Below are 21,811 nucleotides of genomic sequence, written 5' to 3' on the forward strand. Positions count from 1 at the left end.
GTCATCAACATTCCACTTGAATTCTACAGAAACAATAAATCACTTTTCAGAATTGCTAGTGTGCCAGTAATTTTCTAACAATTTTTGGAGCAGTTGATATACGACATTCCAAACCCAATCAATTATTTGGATGATGTATTAGTAAGAGGCATTACAAGATAGCAACATCTTGTGAATTTACATCTACTGTTCCAGACATTACAACAAAATGGAATAAAGTACAACCTAAACAGGTGTGAATTCTTTGAACAGCAAGAAGAGTAATTATGCCACTTATAGAGTTGTAAAGGATTTCAACCTACTCAGCAACATGTGGAAGCCAGAATAATAATAATAATAATAATAATAATAATGAGTTCTTTCAAAGTTAAAATGCCTTCAGTCTTTTCTCATCAAAATACAATAAATTATCATGCCAAAGTTATAGCAAGTGCTGTCCAGATCAGAAAACTCCTTAAGAATCCACACAAGAACAGTGAAAAATATGAATGGACGTATCAGTGCCAGGAGGCTTTTCACAAGCTAAAACATTATCTACAGTTTGTTCCTCGTCAGGTGACGCATGTCCCCTCAAAATGCCTTATTTTGGCCACTGCTGTTTCGCAACATGGCATCAGAGCCATAGTTTTTTCACACAGTGATTATAGGCATGAACAACCCATTGCACACACATCCAAAATGACTACATTACCCCGGATCAATCGCTCATAGAAAAAAAAAAAAAAAAAAAAAAAGCAGCACACTAGCTATAATATTTGGTATCTGAAAATTCCATACATTTCTTTATGGCACAGTATTTTACCTCATAGCAGACCATAAGCCATTAATTTCCTTGTTCAATCCTAAGAACTGCCTTTCACAAAAACCACGCAACGCCTGCAACTCTGGGACCTCTTCCTCAGCAATTACAATTACTTAATTCATTGTCAGCCAAGAGCACAACATGCTAATGCAGATGCCCTTTCCAGACTATTATGGGACCAGATCCCACATTTGAATTTACAGCTGAGGATCTTATCCTCAAACACATTATGAAATACATTTAATAAGTTTGTCCACTGCCCACACCACTCTCTCCCAGAAATCTGTACAGACCTTTCCCTATAAGACATGATCCACAAGGTGCAAGGAGTACTGATGCTGAAATCAGATGACAACAGCTGCAAGGTGCTCATCCCACTGCCTCTGTGTCAGTGAGAAGTAAACATACTACACACTGACCACTGGGAGATAAGACACATGAGGACACTCATAAACTGGCATTCCTAAGGCCCAACAACAAGTAGGACATCGAGAGCACAGCTTGCTCTGTGAGAGCTGACATCGAGCCAGTCAGAAGCACCTCAAGGGTTCCAAACCTGGCCTAGGTTGCAGCAGCCTTGGCAGTGCCTCCATGTGGACATCACTGGCCCTTTCCTCAGAGATATGTGGCTCATTGTCACAGATTAATTTTCCAAGTTTCTTTACATAGTCTGAATATCAAATCCCAAAGCAAGGGAGACAATAAGCACCTTGCAGAATATTTCTGACCTCAAGGGGGGGCCCAGAAATAATTTTTACCGACACTGGCCCTCAATTTTCATCCATTAGGTTTAAGGATATCTGCTCTTCGAACAGCATAATGCACCAGACAACAGTGGCAGTCCACCAAGCCTCCAATGGTGAAGCCAGATAGTTTGTCTACACCTTTAAGGTGCAGTTGCAGAAGATGCCATCAGTAACACGCAAGACCAAGGTCCTGACCCAGCTGTTGCTCTCCTACAGGACCACACTGACACAGGGATGAACTTGGGCAGAACTGATGCAAGGCCATTGACAGTGAACCCTCTGAGGCCTCCTGGGGCCTACAACACACTTACACCAGTCCAAACATTGCACATTGCCTGCTAGTAGAACACGCCAACAAGCTGCACCCACACTTAGCAGCTTCTACCTCAGGTCAACCACCACTATCCCCAGGGCCAGCTGAATACAACTTCAGACATCCATTAAAGCCACAGTCACAAGCTTAAGTGCTACTGGAGCTGATTCATTGTGAAATTGGACCCTTTCCCTCCTCCAGCACTGCTCACTTCCAGCAGGGGCACAGAGACTGGATCAGCAGCTCCAGTCAACTCCAGCATTAGCACCATGCTCCCATCACAAGCAGAGGACACAGTGACACCAGACACAGAGATCAACAGCAAACCATTAGGTGGATCACCTATCCACATCTATCATCTCCTTTACGGTGGTAATGATTCCGACAGGGACACTTCCTGCCTTACACACCGATTACAGGGAGGCAGAGGTGTTACATCTCTGTCATCTGACAGCACCGTTGATACCCTACGATGTCTGCTATTAATGACTCATTCAGCTGACATCATATGGGTCTGTCTGTTGGCATCAAACCAGAGATAAAACATGGCTGCCAGGCGGCTTCAAGACACTGTTACACTAAAATCTCTACCTAGGTTACACCATTCTTTTGTGACTTGACTGTTTACTACATTCCAACTGGCTTACATTTTTGATTGCTGTTCTATAGATCAACAGATTTCTGTTCTATAGATTGACAGATTTCCTTGATCCTGGACTATCCGCATTATTCTCTTGGTGTTTCTACAATTTATGATGACCTGACATGCACTGGAGACACGAACTATCAGGTGGTTACAGTGCACCCCAATTTTCTATGTAATAAAATGTGTTGCTCTGCAGTAGAATAGTACATTTCTGTACATTTGAAGCAAGTTGTAAATCTTTGTAACACCTTGAAATCTCATCAAGATCTGACTCAGTATTTGTACAGCTTTTTACAAGCAGTATTTGAAAAGAGGTCTGAGGCTACTGTTAACATTATCTGCAAGATCATTAATATACAATACAAACAGCAAGGTCCCAACACATTTCCCTGTGGCACAACTGAAGCTCCTGTCGATGACAATCTATTCAAAGTAACAGGCTGCATCCTTGCTGTCAAGAAATTCTCCACCCAGTCACAAATTTCACTCGATACCTAGATTGGTGTCAAAGAAACTGAATGGTAGTTTTGTGCATCACTTCTGCTAACCGTCTTATTGGTGAGTGTGACTTGTGCTTTCTCCCAAATATGGGGCACAGTTTTTTTTGTTCGCATGATCTATGGTACATTATAGTTAAAAAGAGGGCGTCAGCTTTCCCAGGAATTCCGTGTAGAATCTGATAGTGCTTACATTCGGCCCTGAAGCTTTGGTCAATTTTAGCAATTTCAAATGTTTTTCAATAGCACTGATACTAATATCTACTTCATTATCTTTGTAACAGAGCAAGAATTAAACTGGGGCAAAACTCCTGGCCTACCTTTTTAAAAGAGCATTTGAAAATGGGGCACAGCATTCCTGCCTTTGTTTTGCTCTCTTCAATTGCAGTTCCTGTGTCACCCATGACTGTCTGGACACTAACTTTGGGGCTACCAAAAGCTTTTCCGTATTACTAGAATTTCTATAGGTTCTTAAAGAGATCTTTTGATAATATTCTAGTACGATAGTCCTTGAAGACTTCACGCATTGTCCTCTTGACAGCCAACTGTGTTTCAATTAGTATATCTCTATCTATAGCACCTTTACTTACACACACACACACACACACACACACACACACACACACACACTGTTCCAGTGGATGGTCAATAATTTTTCTAAGCTTGAGCCAACTTTCTTTCTACAGCCTCCAGCCCTGTGTTAAATGATGCAAGTTCCTTGTCAGGATATGGATAATATTACTTATTTCAGCTAGCTGCCCTTTGCACTTTGCTAATCACTGTAGCTTCAGATGCTCCATGGTCACCGACACCATTTTCATTGTGGACATTCTCAAAGACGTCGGTTATTTGTAGCCATTGGATCCAATATATTTCTATCACATCATAAGTGGGTTTCCAAACTATCTGTTCTTGGTAGTTTTCAGAGTAGCCTATAGATTTAATATTGTTTTGAAGGGTGTCTTGTCACACCCTCACTTACAAAACTGTGAATATCCCAATTTATTGTTGATTAAAATCTACTCCAACAATGACAGTCTGATTGGGGAACATACTTACTTGTGAACTGAGGTTTTCTTCTCAAGTTTTTGGTTACATCTGAGGCTGAGTTTAGCAATCAATAGAAAAATACAATTATAAGTTCATGCCCATCCTTGATAGTAATCCTTGTCCAAACAAATTCACATTCAGCTTTAATTTCTATCTTGGTGAATTTGAGCTTTTTGTTTACTTTGACAAATACACCAAGCCCATTTGCCATTAGCCTTTACTCTAAATATACACTTAAATTTTCAACAAAAATCTCACTGCTATGAAGTTCAGAGTTTAACCAGCTTTATGTACATTGTAGTACATGAGATCCAGTGCTTTTCAGGAGGGCTTGATATTCTGGCACTGCTTCAGTAGTTGAGCACTAGGATTTTAATACTCTCAGCTGTGTGAAACATTTCTTTTGATCTTATACTGCTACTTCAAGGTCCCCTACAGCTATCATTATATGGACTAGATGGAGAGAGAACTAATCTATGGAAACTTGTGTATGCCCTGCACACAGCTACATGGGTAAGCAGCCTATTAAAGGGGGTCACAATCTACATTTACATCCATACTCCGCAAGCCACCTGACAGTGTGTGGCAGAGGGTACCTTGAGTACCTCTATCGGTTCTCCCTTCTATTCCAGTCTCGTATTGTTCGTGGAAAGAAGGATTGTCGGTATGCCTCAGTGTGGGCTCTAATCTCTCTGATTTTATCCTCATGGTCTCTTCGCGAGATATATGTAAGAGGGAGCAGTATACTGCTTGACTCCTCGGTGAAGGTATGTTCTCAGAACTTCAACAAAAGCCTGTACCGAGCTACTGAGCATCTCTCCTGCAGAGCCTTCCACTGGAGTTTATCTATTATCTCCATAACGCTTTCACGATTACTAAATGATCCTGTAATGAAGCACGCTGCTCTCCACTGGATCTTCTCTATCTCTTCTATCAACCCTATCTGGTACGGATCCCACACTGCTGAGCAGTATTCAAGCAGTGGGTGAACAAGCGTACTGTAACCTACTTCCTTTGTTTTCGGATTGCATTTCCTTAGGATTCTTCCAATGAATCTCAGTCTGGCATCTGCTTTACCGACAATCAACTTTATGATAATTCCATTTTAAATCACTCCTAATGTGTACTCCCAGATAATTTATGGAATTAACTGCTTCCAGTTGCTGACCTGCTATATTGTAGCTAAATGATAAGGGATCTTTCTTTCTATGTATTCGCAGCACATTACACTTGTCTACATTGAGATTCAATTGCCATTCCCTGTACCATGCGTCTATTCGCTGCAGATCCTCCTGCATTTCAGTACAATTTTCCATTGTTACAACCTCTCGATATACCACAGCATCATCCACAAAAAGCCTCAGTGAACTTCCGATGTCATCCATAAGGTCATTTATGTATATTGTGAATAGCAACGGTCCTATGACACTCCCCTGCGGCACACCTGAAATCACTCTTACTTCGGAAGACTTCTCTCCATTGAGAATGACATGTTTCGTTCTGTTATCTAGGAACTCTTCAATCCAATCACACAATTGGTCTGGTAGTCCATATTCTCTTACTTTGTTCATTAAACGACTGTGGGGAACTGTATCGAATGCCTTGCAGAAGCCAAGAAACACGGCATCTACCTGGGAACCCATGTCTACGGCCCTCTGAGTCTCGTGGACGAATAGCGCGAGCTGGGTTTCACATGATTGTCTTTTTCGAAACTCATGCTGATTCCTACAGAGTAGATTTCTAGTCTCCAGATAAGTCACTATACTCGAACATAATACGTGTTCCAAAATTCTACAACTGATCGATGTTAGAGATATAGGTCTATAGTTCTGCACATCTGTTCAACGTCCTTTCTTGAAAACGGGGATGACCTGTGCCCTTTTCCAATCCTTTGGAACGCTACGCTCTTCTAGAGACCTATGGTACACCGCTGAAAGAAGGGGGGCAAGTTCCTTCACGTACTCTGTGTAAAATCGAACTGGTATCCCATCAGGTCCAGCGGCCTTTCCTCTTTTGAGCAATTTTAATTGTTTCTGTATCCCTCTGTCATCTATTTCGATATCTACCATTTTGACATCTGTGTGACAATCTAGAGAAGGAACTACAGTGCAGTCTTCCTCTGTGAAACAGCTTTGGAAAAAGACATTTAGTATTTCGGCCTTTGGTCTGTCATCCTCTGTTTCAGTACCATTTTGGTCATAGAGTGTCTGGACATTTTGTTTTGATCCACCTACCGCTTTGACATAAGACCAAAATTTCTTAGGATTTTCTGCCAAGTCAGTACATAGAACTTTACTTTCGAATTCATTGAACGCCTGTCGCATAGCCCTCCTCACACTACATTTCGCTTCGCGTAATTTTCGTTTGTCTGCAAGGCTTTGGCTATGTTTATGTTTGCTGCGAAGTTCCCTTTGCTTCTGCAGCAGTTTTCTAACTCGGTTGTTGTACCACGGGGGCTCTTTTCCATCTCTTACGATCTTGCTTGGCACATATTCATCTAACGCATATTGTACGATGGTTTTGAATTTTGTCCACTGATCCTCAACACTACCTGTACTTGAGACAAAACTTTTGTGTTGAGCCGTCAGGTACTCTGAAATCTGCTTTTTGTCACTTTTGCTAAACAGAAAAATCTTCCTACCTTTTTTAATATTTCTATTTACGGCTGAAACCATTGATGCAGTAAATGCTTTATGATCGCTGATTCCCTGTTCTGTGTTAACTGTTTCAAATAGTTTGGTTCAGTTTGTCACCAGAAGGTCTAATACGTTATCGCCACGAGTCGGTTCTCTGATTAAATGCTTAAGGTGGTTTTCAGATAAAGCACTTAAAAAAAAATTTCACTGGATTCTTTGTCCCTGCCACCTGTTATGAACGTTTGAGTCTCCCAGTCTATACCTGGCAAATTAAAATCTCCACCCAGAACTATAACATGGTGGGGAAATCTACTAGAAATATTTTCCAAATTATCCTTCAGGTGCTCAGCCACAACAGCTGCTGAGCCAGGGGGCCTATAGAGACATCCAATTACCATGTCTGAGCCCGCTTTAACCCAAATTATTTCACATTTCGGATCTCCATCAATTTCCTTTGATACTATTGCACTTCTTATCGCTATAAACACGCCTCCCCCTTCACTGTCCAGCCTGTCTCTGCAGTATACATTTAAATCTGAGTTTAGAATTTCATTACTGTTTACATCTGGTTTCAGCCAACTTTCTGTCCCTAGTACTATGTGGGCATTGTGACCGTATATTAACGAGAGCAGTTCTGGGACCTTTCTATAGACACTCCTGCAGTTTACTATTAGCACATTAATACTGTTATTCCCTGTTGCATTTTGCCTACTCCTACCTTGCCGCGTCTCAGGAGGCGTCTTGTCAGGCCTAGGGAGGGAATTCTCTAATCTAAAAAACCCACATGTGCACTCCACACATACTCCGCTACCCTTGTAGCCGCTTCCTGCGTGTAGTGCATGCCTGACCTATTCAGGGGGACCCTACATTTCTCCACTCGATAGAGGACGTCGAGAAATTTGCACCCCAGATCTCCGCAGAATCGTCTGAGCCTCTGGTTTAAGCCTTCCACTCGGCTCCAAACCAGAGGACCACGATCGGTTCTGGGAACAATACTACAAATAGTTAGCTCAGATTCCACCCCGCGAGCAACGCTTTCTGCCTTCACCAACTCCGCCAACTGCCTGTATTAACTGAGGATGACCTATGAACCCAGACGGCAGGAGTCATTGGTGCCGATGTGAGCAACAATTTGCAGCCTCCACATTGACCCTCCGCCTCGTGCGCTGCGAATGCCGCTGAACCCGCCACTCCCCTTCGGGAGAGGGTGGCCCAACCGCGCTCGGTACCCGCGAAGATGTCTCGACAGCAGGGACAGTGGGTGAAGCATGTAACACCTGGGGTGTACCATGCGACGCACCAGACTCCACACTGCCGCTACACTCCGAGGCAGCAGCCTGATGACTGCTGACCACGGCCATCAACATGCTCAGCTGTTCGCGAACAGTGGCCAGCTCCTCCTGCGTCCGTACACAGCAGTCACACATCATATCCATCCTAAGAAACCAATTTACTGTAGAGAGTTGATCAACTTTTAACTGGACTGTGAATTTACTAAAGGCAGCTGATAGTTGACTAAACTGTGGTTACTAGACACTTCTTGTAGAAAACAATGAAAATAGCACTACCTGTCTCTGGACTGTATTCAAAACAAACCCTACCACTACTGGCACTATGGCTGACTAAAGGGACTCTCTCTGACTGTATTCAAAACAAACACGAAATCTATGGAGCACTATTACTAGCACTCAACAATTAAAGCTTACTAAAAGCAAAAACACATGGAAGAATAAGTGACAAGTAAGAAAAATACAGTTAATACTTAAATTAACATAGCTCGCTGCACAGCAGACGTGACACAGATGGCAGTTACGGCGACACTGTTCTGGGGACCATGCTATGTAGATTCTGACATTCACTGAAATTCAGTGAGCAAAGCTGATGTTCCCAACTTTCTCTGTCAGCCACTGGATTGATTCAAGTATGACCTCAGAGCCCAAATGACAGACATTGTTTGGTCCTTCAGTAGCTGCTGGAACTGCATCTTCAACATTCTGAATGTGGTCTCCAGGCATACACTCTGAACGCACATGCTGAACCTTCCCATCCCCTGCCGCCATTTTCATAAGGAGTACCATTATTTACCAGATATTTGAACTGCCAGTGATTACTAGTCCCCTACCCTTTTGTGTTTGTTTACTCTTAGCATAGGAGACAGCATGTTTCCCAACAAGTCTCACTGACTCAGTTTCGATTTCAGTGGAAGATACGACATAGAACTTGTTGGTTAAAGGCTGCATATAATACACTTATTTCTATCTGATTCCTGTCTCCCTTGTTCAGAGCCCCTAGACTAGGGATTCACAGAGTGGGGCCCATCATTGGTACGATGGCAGCTTGTCCCTCACCATTCATTCTTTTCTATTTCTTTGACTCTTCTTGTATTACGAAGCAAATCTGTTGAGTCTCTGCCTTCGTGTCACTGGAAACAATCAAAGTTATGGTAGCTAACACATTAAAATGCGCTTGCCTCATTGGATGAATGCGAACAATGTATTTCCATAATGAATTGTAAAAAAAAAAGAAGAAGAAGAGAGAGAGAGAGAACTGCCTGCAAAGTGATGCGTCAATTTTGCACTTGTCTACTACAAAAATTGAGCCACACCTAAAAGCAATTGTGAAATCAATGGAGTATTTTTTTGAAATTAAATTGTGTAAATATTGCTCCTACAAAAATATACTGTTGTAACTAAATTTATTACATAAAATGAATATTTTTGAAACATATGGTGTGAACCGATTGTGTATGTGGTAATTTTTTTGTGCTTACGGCCCTTCCATTGTCACTGCGAGGGGTTTGCAGCCCACTGTACTACCTTGTCTGAACACACTTGATGTAGACCTACCAATGTCATACCACTAAGTCAAGTGAACAAATGTTGATAGATTCTGTACTTCCCATAGAGGAGATAATATCCACAGGAGATTATAGTACTTGAGGTATCCTTAGTACTACCAGTACTTGTAGCCCTAATAGTACACTAGCTGTACTCAGTTTCCTATCATCTGACAGTAGTCAGGGCAATCTCCAGCTGCTTATAACATAGAACTATCTTATTCTGTACCCTAGAACAACATTCACGGTATGAAAGTGTTATGGCTGGTGCAAACACACAACAGTAAATAAATAATTTTAAACTAACATTGCTGATTCTCTTTTAATTTCCATACCTGTTAAGCAGTAAGGATTACCCATTCTCTTTAAGAACTGTATCAATTAAAACCAAAGAGATTTCTGGTATGACAACAGAAAAAGCTGGAATAAAAATTACTGATTCCTTTAAACTACTTCGAACCTTCCAATATTTAATGGGTTGAGAACTGTACAAGCATTAAACACAATTTATTATAGTTAACTAAAATGCCCATTACAGAAGAAACACAGCTAATGGATTGTGTGTTCCTGAAAGTTTTGTTCCCTCAACAGAAATTTGGTGTTTGGAGGCATAAGCAAACTAAACACCTGCCAAGAACTCATCTGCACACTTTTGTACCTGACTTTATTAATATTCGTATTAGTTGTTGTAACAACTCCTTCATGTAAATGGATGATGATGATAGAAGGGATAGGGTGAAATGGGTCAACTGATCCTACCAATAGCACAAGTCATTTTCATAGCACCGTGCTGTGGCATTATAATTGTGAAAGCAAAAAGGGAATGGAACACTGACAACACTGTATTATTTTTTTGAATGTACATTATAATAGCATACTGACGTGTAGCGTTTCACAAGGTTTAGTTTAGGTCATATGTAAGAGTTAATTTGTGAGTTTGTGAAGAGGCAGCCAAGGTTTCGGTTAATCCAGTGAATTCTCACATTCACACATCCCCTATGGCCCTTTAATGCCTTTCATTATGACGAGTTGCACTGTACAATCCTAAAAAAAAAAAAAAAAAAAAAAAAAAAAAAAAAAAAAAAAAAAAAAAAAAAACATGCATTGAGGTAAAACTACAATATACATGGCCAACTGCTGGTTTGCTGTGACTTCCTCAACGTCACATACATTTTTTCCATAAACGCAAAGATCAGTAAAGCCGCGGTGATGCTGTTTGGTCCCTCCCCCAAAGCAACAAACCAAAGCCGCGGTGAAGCGGTAACGAGAAGAAAAGTTGCAACTAAATACTCCATTAATTTTCGTCACACTATAACTCTTTGCGCAGTCTTATCTATACAATAAAGATAATTTTGGAAATTGTTCTTTGCGAACTTCATACTTACTCAAAGCCTGAAAATCTCTTTCAACGACGCCCGATCCATCATCACAGACTTCTATTGTATCACTTCCATAGTCTTTCAAAAATACATCTATATTGCGTGCACCAGCGTCCAAACTATTTTCAACAAGTTCTTTAACAGCAACTGCCAAATTTAAAACTACCTGAAATTGGAAACAATTTGTATGCGCAAGTCTGAAACCAACACAACACAAAACGGAACAATATGTACCTGTGCTGAGCAAAGCTTGCTCGAAGATTCCTTGTCAATTTGATGGATAACACTTTGTTTTGTTTCTTCACTTCGGCACGTAAAATTTTTCAAATCTAATGTCGTTTCGATTTCGGCTTCTGGATACACATCCATTCTGATCCAAGACTGTGAAAGGGAAAATTTTTATATTGGGTGAACAACCACTTTGGCTGACACACAAAATAATGTTTTCGCTTTCCTAGTCATTTTTCATAAATCTTTTGACACAATTTTGCTTGTAACAGCGCAAAACCATGTAAACAAACATTTCGCGCCATCCAGAGTTCACATACACAACCACCAACAAAGACGCAAGACATACAAATATTTCCACTGACAAAGCTTGCGGCTGTTGCTGTCAGTCCTTCGACCATAGATATTTATGGTCGAAGTGTCAGTCAGAAAGCAGAAATATCTCTGGAGTAAGCAGGTTTTGAGTTGTCAACACACATTGCCAGTCCGGTCACGTCATCTCGGGACGCTGTAGGACTGTGTAGTTTTACCAGCAAAGCGCCCTGTACATTTCGAATGTCATAACATTAGTATAGCCAGATTCCCTTCGTAGGTATCGTGGATCTGAAATAGACCTTTCTCAAACATCATAACAGTTTGTGTTTGATACCTGGAATAAACACCAATCCACACTGGTCTTCACGTCAAGCCTTGTCCACAGTTTCATGCTGTCAGTCACGTCACGACACTTCAAGGTTTCAAGTCAGGTCATGTGATCTGAACTCGCATGGCTATCGTCAACTGTCTTTTCGCTGGAATCGCTATCTTCGCAAGATGATTTTCGATTTTCTTTACGCGCGAAGTGCACGTACTCAGTGATAGCATATATATGTGGATATTTACGTCCACATTTGTACGAAAATGACATTTATTAGACTGAATGGTTTTCAACTTTCAGGGGTAGTTCGTATATTAGGGAAGGAAGACACAAGTGCAAAACAACTCAAAAAAATGAGGTCCGAAAAATATCATTATGTAGTTTAGAAAGGGATTTTTACACGCTATACAAGGAGCTCGAGGAAGCGGAATCTTCATTTTATATTCTAGAAAGTCAAAACATCATTTTTTTATTTGTTACATTTACTTGCACCCATATTTACTAGGAGAAACTCAATGCTACGAGCAGCAGTGACATCGCGTGAAAAACTGGTTTGTTTAAGGTTAAGTTTCATTGTTAGCCCAGTGCAAATTTTTGTGCGGAAGTCGTATCTCCCTCAATACCTTTTCCTTCAAGATTTATAGGTTTTGTTTACGTCTTGTATTTTGTTTTTAATAGTTCAAGTGCCTTATTTGTGCTGGGGTTTGCTAGTGAAACCACATAAATATTGACCACTGAAGCCTGCAAAACTGTTTCACACCACAATTCAGTGATCTACTTAAAAATAAATAGGCCTGCCAGGAACGCTTATTTAGACAAACAACTTATAGTGTCCGAAGATTTCAGACCATTTCTTTACGAAACACTGCAAATGCACTGTAGAATGTTTTGACAGGGCGTAATGTGAAGACCAGTGAGAACTGTCCTTAAACCAGTCTGAAGAGAAGTGACGGAAACCAAGAGCCTGAAACTTTGAACATATGCTTTGCGACAAGCCTCACAGCTCAAATGCACCCATTTGTATTGGTATCTGGAACAGCCTCCGCAATTTCTCGGTATTACAGAGCACATAATCGTACTACCGAGTCTGATGGAGTAGTTGTTTGCTGTGATACTATTCCAAAGCGACTTGATAGCAAGACAGTGTCTGCAAGTGCCTGAAACCACCTAATTTGCCGCATAGTAGTGATTGTACCATCTGATTCACCGATTTTCTCCAGTTTTTGGGTATTTATTTCCCTTTCTCTTGTAGAGTGGCGCACAGTTTTGCTTACTGGTAACACTTTGACATATGTTCACTGAAGCGCCAAAGAAACTCGTATAGGCACGGGTATTCATACAGAGATACGTAAACAGACAGAATACGGTGCTCCAGTCGGCAACGCCTATAGTAAGACAAGAAGTGTCTGGCGCAGTTGTTAGATCGGTTACTGCTGCTACCCTAGCAGGTTATCAAGATTTAAGTGAGTTTGAACGTGATGTTATAGTTGCCACACGCATGATGGGACTCAGCGCCACTGAGGTAGCGATGAAGTGGGGATTTTCCCATACGACCATATCACGAGTGTACTGTGAATATCAGGAATCCAGTGACACATAAAATCTCCTACAGTGCTGCGATCGGAAAAAGATCCTGCAAGAACGGGACCAAGGACGACTGAAGATATTCATTCAATGTGGCAGAAGGGCGCCCCTTCCGCAAACTGCTGCAGATTTCAGGGCTGTGCCATCAACAAACGTCAGCATGCGAATCATTCAACGAAATGTCATCAGTATAGGCTTTCAGAGCTGAAGGCCCACTCGTGTACCCTTGATGACTGCAAGCTTTACATCTCGCCTGGTCCCACCAACACTGACATTGAACTGTTGATGACTGGAAACTTGTTGCCTGGTCAGACGAGTACCATTTCAAATTGTGTCATACAGATGGACGTGTACGGGTATGGAGACAACCTCATGAATCCATGGACCCTACACGTCAGCAAGGGACTGTTCAAGCTGGTGGAGGCTCTGTAATTGTGTGGTGTGTGTGCAGTTCAAGTGATATGGGACCCCTGATACATCTTGACATGGTTCTGACAGATGACAAGAAAATAAGCATCCTATCTGATCACCTGCATTCATTCATGTCCATTGTTTAATTCCCATGGACTAGGGCAATTCCAACAGGAAAATGTGACAATGAGTTTAAACACTTCTGCCGGCCACCGAACACCCCAGTCATGAACATTATTGAGCATATCTGGGATACTCTGCAATGTGTCCTTAAGAAGAGATCTCCACCCACTTGTACTCTTACGGATTTATGGACAGCCCTGCAGAATTCGTAGTGTCAATTGCCTCCAGCATTACTTGAGACGTTAGTGGAGTCCATGCCACATCATATTATGGCACTTCCCCGTGCTCTTGGGGGCCCTAACCAATATTAGGCAGGTGTACCATTTCTTTGCTCTTTAGAGTATTTGGAACATTTACTCGCATTGCATTACAGATTAAGGAAGACGTGAATAAAAGATCTGATCGTTGGTTAAACGTACTGCAAAGCTAGATGTATTGCACGTATTAATAATTCATATGACACATTGTACTTTCCTCTCGCCGCTTTGAAGTATTGTGACCTTTTTCGCACTGTATATGTACGAAAACTGTAGATAATTTATAAAAATTCTGTTTTGTAATATGGAACAAGAATTTTGCGTAAAATTGAATTATTACAATATTGTACAATGTTTGGCCCAGAGTGAAGGAAAAATAAATAAAAGAAGACTTGATACATTTGAAATTTGTATTCTTTATTTTTGGTTCACAAACACACAGTATATGTGTGAATAATACACAGTTACACAACCTTGCACCGAACAGAGAGTCTCATGGTGTTTTTATCATTCAGAGCTGACAATAGAAATTGAGCCTGGATATCATGTTTCTAACATAAAAACATCAATAAATCAACTTTGTTTGGATAAAAACCTGTATTTTTGTACTCGCTTTACTGATCACTACTAACATGATGTGCTTGATGTCTAACTCAAAACGCTAATGAGAGTTTACAAAGCATTATATGGAATAGGTGTTCCAAAGCAATGTACGTTTCTGCAAGATGTGGTGTTTTTGGCTACAGAGAGGAAAAATTTATTGAGTTCTCAGGCTGCCCATTTTAGATTACTGTGGTCTGTCCCATTTTTTATGAACTGTGCTACCTCCGATTATTCTAATATTTTGTCCCTATTGTTTCCGATGTTATCATTTTCCACGTCGTTTATATTTTATTGTTTGGCCTGACAATTTTCCTTCCATAATACATTTTTTTGGCCTTCCTGATTACAAGGTTTAAGGTTTTACTATATTTTTTATACTGTGCTTTTATTGCTTTGAGCGCACTACTCCTCTGCTCCAGGTAAAGTACCCTTTTTCTGGGGCATGAGAGTCTAACCTCAGATGTTATTCGTTCTTTTTGCTAAGTTATAGTTGATTTCGTTTTGATTTGCCTTTGGGGGAGCTTGCTGCAATGTGTTTGAGAAAAACGTTTAACAATGAGTTAAATTTTTCATCCATAGTGTCTTTACAGTAGACTTCTTTACTGTTGTATACTATTTCTAAACATGTCGGTGGATTCATTGTTTGTTATTCTCACGTGCCTAACTTAGGTGTGTCCATTGACTGTTTCTCTGTTGTTGAGTTTCAGGGCTGCTATTTGACTATCATGATAAGATAGTCCATTTACTACAGCCTGTATTTTTACACCATAATACCCCATGTGGGTTCCAGGAAAACACTGTCAGTTGCAGTTTTGATGCAGTCATCTACCCTTATTGAGAAAGAGATCATTTGGCGTAAGTTAAAGCAAGACATGAATGTTTCTAACTGTCTAAGATTACTATTGATCGATAGAAAGACAATCTTAAAAACCCCACATAAAATTATTGTATTATTGTAAAGGTTTACAAGGACAGCTTCTAACTGAGCAAGAAACGTAAGGATATTTCCTACTGGTGCACTGTAAGTGGTAATAATTATGATGCACTGCTTTTCTAGTTTCAGTTTGACTGCACAGCATTCAAAATCTTGTTCAGCGCAATGTTGACTTACATCAACAGCCTGTGACCTATGGGTATTGTAAATAAAACTTGCAACACCTCCTTTTCCTAATTTCGTTCTACAATCCTTGGCTCTAGCTTTATAATTTTTTAAGTTTATCTGCTCAATTTCTGCATGTCTTAGCTGATGCTCCCTTAAGCAAAGTACATCAACAGCTGGTTTTTCTAAATCTGTTGTATCTTGAATTGAAAGCAGCAGTTTGTCCATTTTATTTAGCAGACTTCTTGTATTCTAAATAAATGTTTTTAACCAGTGATGATTATCAGACTCCTTCTTTCCAATTTTGGTATCTGTCAGATTAGTATAAGCTAGAATACTTTTACAGCGTATCCTTTTTCTTTTATCATAAAAAATTCCTACAGCGAGTGTTAGAAAGTACTGACATTGGCTGTATGCTGTCTTGCCTGTAATTAATACTGCTGGTGACAAAATCTGAAATAAGCTTTTTTCGTGCTTTACCGTATTTAAATGTAAGCTGTGGTGTATGGTGACACTGGATTATTAGCACTGCATCAACTGTATCACTGTGTGACCAGCCTAGTTTCAACAAAGCTCTGCTGAGATCCTCATTATCATGTTTCACAAAATGTTTTTTTCATGGCCTATCGAAACGCTGGATGAGTGAAACTACCTTCACATTGTTGTGTTATGTTTCCTCAACTCTGTAGTTGTGACTGTATCCTAAACTGTTCCCAGCAACTCCTATTATTGTTATACAGTCTTGCTTATCAAGATCTTTCCCCCAAGAGGCCTATATCGCTTGTAGCCTAGCTAATCCCAGCATTTGGCTTAATTATACCAGAATTTGATACTACTACTGGCAAATAAAAGGACCTATTCGGTTTTATTGACTGTGTTCTCGTCTTGCACTTCGTTGACAAATTTATCAGGCTGCATCACATCATCCTGAATATTCTGCATATCTTCATGATGGTCCCTCTCAGTATTAAGTCTCTGAATGTTTTTATTACTTTTGGAGCAGTTCATATTACTGTTGTTCATTTTATCACAATATATACAAGGCACTATCTAGTTGTTTCTGGTCTAGTGGATGGTTTAGCTAGATGTTTGTACTTAACAGTCGTCTCATTTTCATTTCAGAGCAAAGTTATCGAGAGTGTTCACTGCAGGACCCTCCTTACCAAGGCGAAAATGAGGTGTTCTCTAAAACTGCCTACGTCTAATTCCAGATTTTATAGTTAAGAAACTCATTTCAAACTATAAGAAGGAAGACTACGATTGGTGGTGGTGCACATAATCTAATAAATATGGTGACAAATACATAAGAAATGTAACATTCAGCAACTGTTAGACCTGCAAAAAAAGGTCCATAGTTTGCTCTTCATGGAAAATGGCGCAGCGATACGCTGGATTTTTTAACTCTCCTAACAATGAAGCAAGTATCTTTATTGAATAAAATCCTGTCAGCTCTCTGTATTTCGACTTTTGCGTTTTATTTCCGATATATATCAGAAAAAAAACCTAAAATCTAATCTGTCTGTATTTCTACTTTTAGGTATTATTTCCGATATGCATCTGGAATGAAAGCTAAAATCTAATCTTTCAGAGTTTTGAGTTTTTTAGTTCTAAAATGTAAGTAATGATAATTTAAAATTTGAAATCAGTTTCTTAAACTTACAGAGGATATCCTTAATGTTGTATACAAAAGTAAACTAATCAAGTTTTCATGATTTATTTTGATTTTGCCATAATGTGTTTCCCCATGCAATTATAAATCACATGACATGTTTCAGTAATCATTTTAGATTTTGTTTGAATCTAAAATATAATCTGTCTCTATTTCAGTTTCTGTTTTTTTTTTAGAAAGATATCAGAAAAAAACTAAAAACTGGATTGCAAACAGTCGGCAGGCTTTTATTTGTAAAAATATAATTTCTTATGTCCTCTGAGTGCCATTTGAAATCATTATAGATTCGTTTAAAAATAAAACAGGTGCTTTACTTCTTGCATCTCTATGCTCTACTCCTTGCATGATGTGTCTCACAAACATTTGGAGACTTTATATTTCTCCAGATATCGTGCCATCAAAATTTCACCTGCCACACACTCCGTTCTGTTAGCCATATCTGAATAGCATTTAATCCCACACTCATCGACAAAAGATGAACTTTTATCATGGGCCCATGTGAACTACACATGGCACAGTTTGTTGGGTGAAGTACTGTGGAGTTCGACTGTCAGGTGGCAGTACCCAACCAACCAACACAAAGAAGCAGTTGGTCAGTTGGCCAAAGTGCCTACACACATTAAGTTTCTTGGTTGGACAGTCAGTGCATGTCAGTGCCCTTTACAGTCTCCTTTGTAGACTGATTACATATCCCTAGTATCTTACTCATGACCTGAATTTTGCTACCTGCTTTAGTTATGACTGAGCATATGTGATCATTCTACCCCCAAAAATGGTTAGGTACAGGTTGTTGTCAGAGCTGGTAGATACCAGCTGTGACTCAAAGATATTGTACTCAAAAGGGTACTACGATTATTCATTTTGTGAACTGCTGAATCTTACATTTATGAATATTTAGCAAATTGTCAATCTATCCACTACTTTATGAAATAATATATGGATGTGACTGAATGTTTGTTCAGCTTTTTTGAGACAGTACTTGACAAACTTGCATCATATGTGGAAAGTCTGAGGTTACTATTAATACTGTCTGCAAGGATGTTAATTGTTGTTGTTGTTGTTGAACAACAAGAACCCCAACACACTTTCCTGGCTCACACCTTAAGTTTCTCCCCCATGAACCATGGACCTTGCCGTTGGTGGGGAGGCTTGTGTGCCTCAGCGATACAAATGGCCGTACCGTAGGTGCAACCACAACGGAGGGGTATCTGTTGAGAGGCCAGACAAACATGTGGTTCCTGAAGAGGGGCAGCAGCCTTTTCAGTAGTTGCGGGGCAACAGTCTGGATGATTGACTGATCTGGCCTTGTAACATTAACCAAAACGGCCTTGCTGTGCTGGTACTGCGAACGGCTGAAAGCAAGGGGAAACTACAGCCATAAATATTCCCGAGGACATGCAACTTTACTGTGTGATTAAATGATGATGGCGTCCTCTTGGGTAAAATATTCCGGAGGTAAAATAGTCCCCCATTTGGATCTCCGGGAGGGGACTACTCAAGAGGACGTCGTTATCAAGAGAAAGAAAACTGGCATTCTACGGATCGGAGCGTGGAATGTCAGATCCCTTAATCGGGCAGGTAGGTTAGAAAATTTAAAAAGGGAAATGGATAGGTTAAAGTTAGATATAGTAGGAATTAGTGAAGTTCGGTGGCAGGAGGAACAAGATTTTTGGTCAGGTGATTACACGGTTATAAATACAAAATCAAATAAAGGTAATGCAGGAGTAGGATTAATAATGAATAAAAAAATAGGAGTGTGGGTTGGCTACTACAAACAGCATAGTGAACGCATTGTTGTGGCAAAGATAGACACAAAGCCCATGCCTACTACAGTAGTACAAGTTTATATGCCAACTAGCTCTGCAGATGATGAAGAAATTGATGAAATGTATGACGAGATAAAAGAAATTATTCAGGTAGTGAAGGGAGACGAAAATTTAATAGTGACTAGAATTCGTCAGTAGGAAAAGGGAGAGAAGGAAACATTGTAGGTGAATATGGATTGGGGGGAAGAAATGAAAGAGGAAGCTGCCTTGTTGAATTTTGCACAGAGCATAACTTAATCATAGCTAACACTTGGTTCAAGAATCATGAAAGAAGGTTGTATACATGGAAGAATCCTGGAGATACTAAAAGATATCAGATAGATTATATAATGGTAAGACAGAGATTTAGGAACCAGATTTTGAATTGTAAGACATTTCCAGGGGCAGATGTGGTTTCTGACCACAATCTATTGGTTATGAACTGCAGATTGAAACTGAAGAAACTGCAAAAAGGTGGGAATTTAAGGAGATGGGACCTGGATAAACTGAAAGAACCAGAGGTTGTAGAGAGTTTCAGGGAGAGCATAAGGGAACAATTGACAGGAATGGGGGAAATAAATAAAGTAGAAAAAGAATGGGTAGCTCTGAGGGATGAAGTAGTGAAGGCAGCAGAGGATCAAGTAGGTAAAAAGACGAGGGCTAATAGAAATCCTTGGGCAACAGAAGAAATATTGAATTTAATTGATGAAAGGAGAAAATATAAAAATGCAGTAAATGAACCAGGCAAAAAGGAATACAAACGTCTCAAAAATGAGATCGACAGGAAGTGCAAAATGGCTAAGCAGGGATGGCTAGAGGACAAATGTAAGGATGTAGAGGCTTGTCTCACTAGGGGTAAGATAGATATTGCCTACAGGAAAATTAAAGAGACCTTTGGAGAGAAGAGAACCACTTGTATGAATATCAAGAGCTCAGATGGCAACCCAGTTCTAAGCAAAGAAGGGAAGGCAGAAAGGTGGGAGGAGTACATAGAGGGTTTATACAAGGGCGATGTACTTGAGGACAATATTATGGAAATGGAAGAGGATGTAGATGAAGATGAAATGGGAGATAAGATACTGCGTGAAGAGTTTGACAGAGCACTGAAAGACCTGAGTGGAAACAAGGCCCTGGGAGTAGACAACATTCCATTAGAACTACTGATGGCCTTGGGAGAGCCAGTCATGACAAAACTCTACCATCTGGTGAGCAAGATGTATGAGACAGGCGAAATACCCACAGACTTCAAGAAGAATATAATAATTCCAATCCCAAAGAAAGCAGGTGTTTACAGATGTGAAAATTACCGAACTATCAGTTTAATAAGTCACAGCTGCAAAATACTAACGCGAATTCTTTACAGACGAATGGAAAAACTGGTAGAAGCCGACATCGGGGAAGATCACTTTTGGATTCGGTAGAAATGTTGGAACACGTGAGGCAATACTAACCTTACGACTTATCTTAGAAGAAAGATTAAGAAAAGGCAAACCTACGTTTCTAGCATTTGTAGACTTAGAGAAAGCTTTTGACAACGTTAACTGGAATACTCTCTTTCAAATTCTGAAGGTGGCAGGGGTAAAACACAGGGAGCGAAAGGCTATTTACAATTTGTACAGAAACCAGATGGCAATTATAAGAGTCGAGGGGCATGAAAGGGAAGCAGTGGTTGGGAAAGGAGTGAGACAGGGTTATAGCCTCTCCGCGATGTTATTCAATCTGTATATTGAGCAAGCAGTAAAGGAAACAAAAGAAAAATTCGGAGTAGGTATTAAAATTCATGGAGAAGAAATAAAAACTTTGAGGTTCGCCGATGACACTGTAATTCTGTCAGAGACAGCAAAGGACTTGGAAGAGCAGTTGAACGGAATGGACAGTGTCTTGAAAGGAGGATATAAGATGAACATCAACAAAAGCAAAACGAGGATAATGGAATGTAGTCAAATTAAATCGGGTGATGCTGAGGGGATTAGATTAGGAAATGAGACACTTAAAGTAGTAAAGGAGTTTTGCTATTTAGGGAGTAAAATAACTGATGATGGTCGAAGTAGAGAGGATATAAAATGTAGACTGGCAATGGCAAGGAAATCGTTTCTGAAGAAGAGAAATTTGTTAACATCGAGTATAGATTTAAGTGTCAGGAAGTCGTTTCTGAAAGTATTTGTATGGAGTGTAGCCATCTATGGAAGTGAAACATGGACGATAACCAGTTTGCACAAGAAGAGAATAGAAGCTTTCGAAATGTGGTGCTACAGAAGAATGCTGAAGATTAGATGGGTAGATCACATAACTAATGAGGAGGTATTGAATAGGATTGGGGAGAAGAGAAGTTTGTGGCACAACTTGACTAGAAGAAGGGATCGGTTGGTAGGACATGTTTTGAGGCATCAAGGGATCACAAATTTAGCATTGGAGGGCAGCGTGGAGGGTAAAAATCGTAGAGGGAGACCAAGAGATCAATACACTAAGCAGATTCAGAAGGATGTAGGT

At 40.1% G+C, this 21,811-nt stretch overlaps 1 protein-coding gene across 3 annotated transcripts in view; it reads right to left on the reverse strand.

The window, feature by feature from the left end:
- Window positions 1-11,470, reverse strand: part of LOC124787963 (mismatch repair endonuclease PMS2) — a 157,728-nt gene extending 146,258 nt beyond the window's left edge. For all 3 annotated transcript variants that reach the window (XR_007016039.1, XM_047254969.1, XM_047254970.1), the window contains exons 1-2: window positions 11,140-11,470; window positions 10,912-11,071 (exon numbers count right to left, since the gene is read on the reverse strand). Coding sequence is in view for 2 of the 3 variants with exons in the window: in XM_047254969.1 (XP_047110925.1) it covers window positions 10,912-11,071; window positions 11,140-11,274 (295 nt within the window). In the remaining variant the exon portion in view is untranslated. The remainder of the gene's footprint in view (window positions 1-10,911; window positions 11,072-11,139) is intronic.
- Window positions 11,471-21,811: the final 10,341 nt, after the last annotated feature.

Source organism: Schistocerca piceifrons, chromosome 3 (genome assembly GCF_021461385.2).
Source record: "Schistocerca piceifrons isolate TAMUIC-IGC-003096 chromosome 3, iqSchPice1.1, whole genome shotgun sequence".
Lineage (NCBI taxonomy): Eukaryota > Metazoa > Arthropoda > Insecta > Orthoptera > Acrididae > Schistocerca > Schistocerca piceifrons.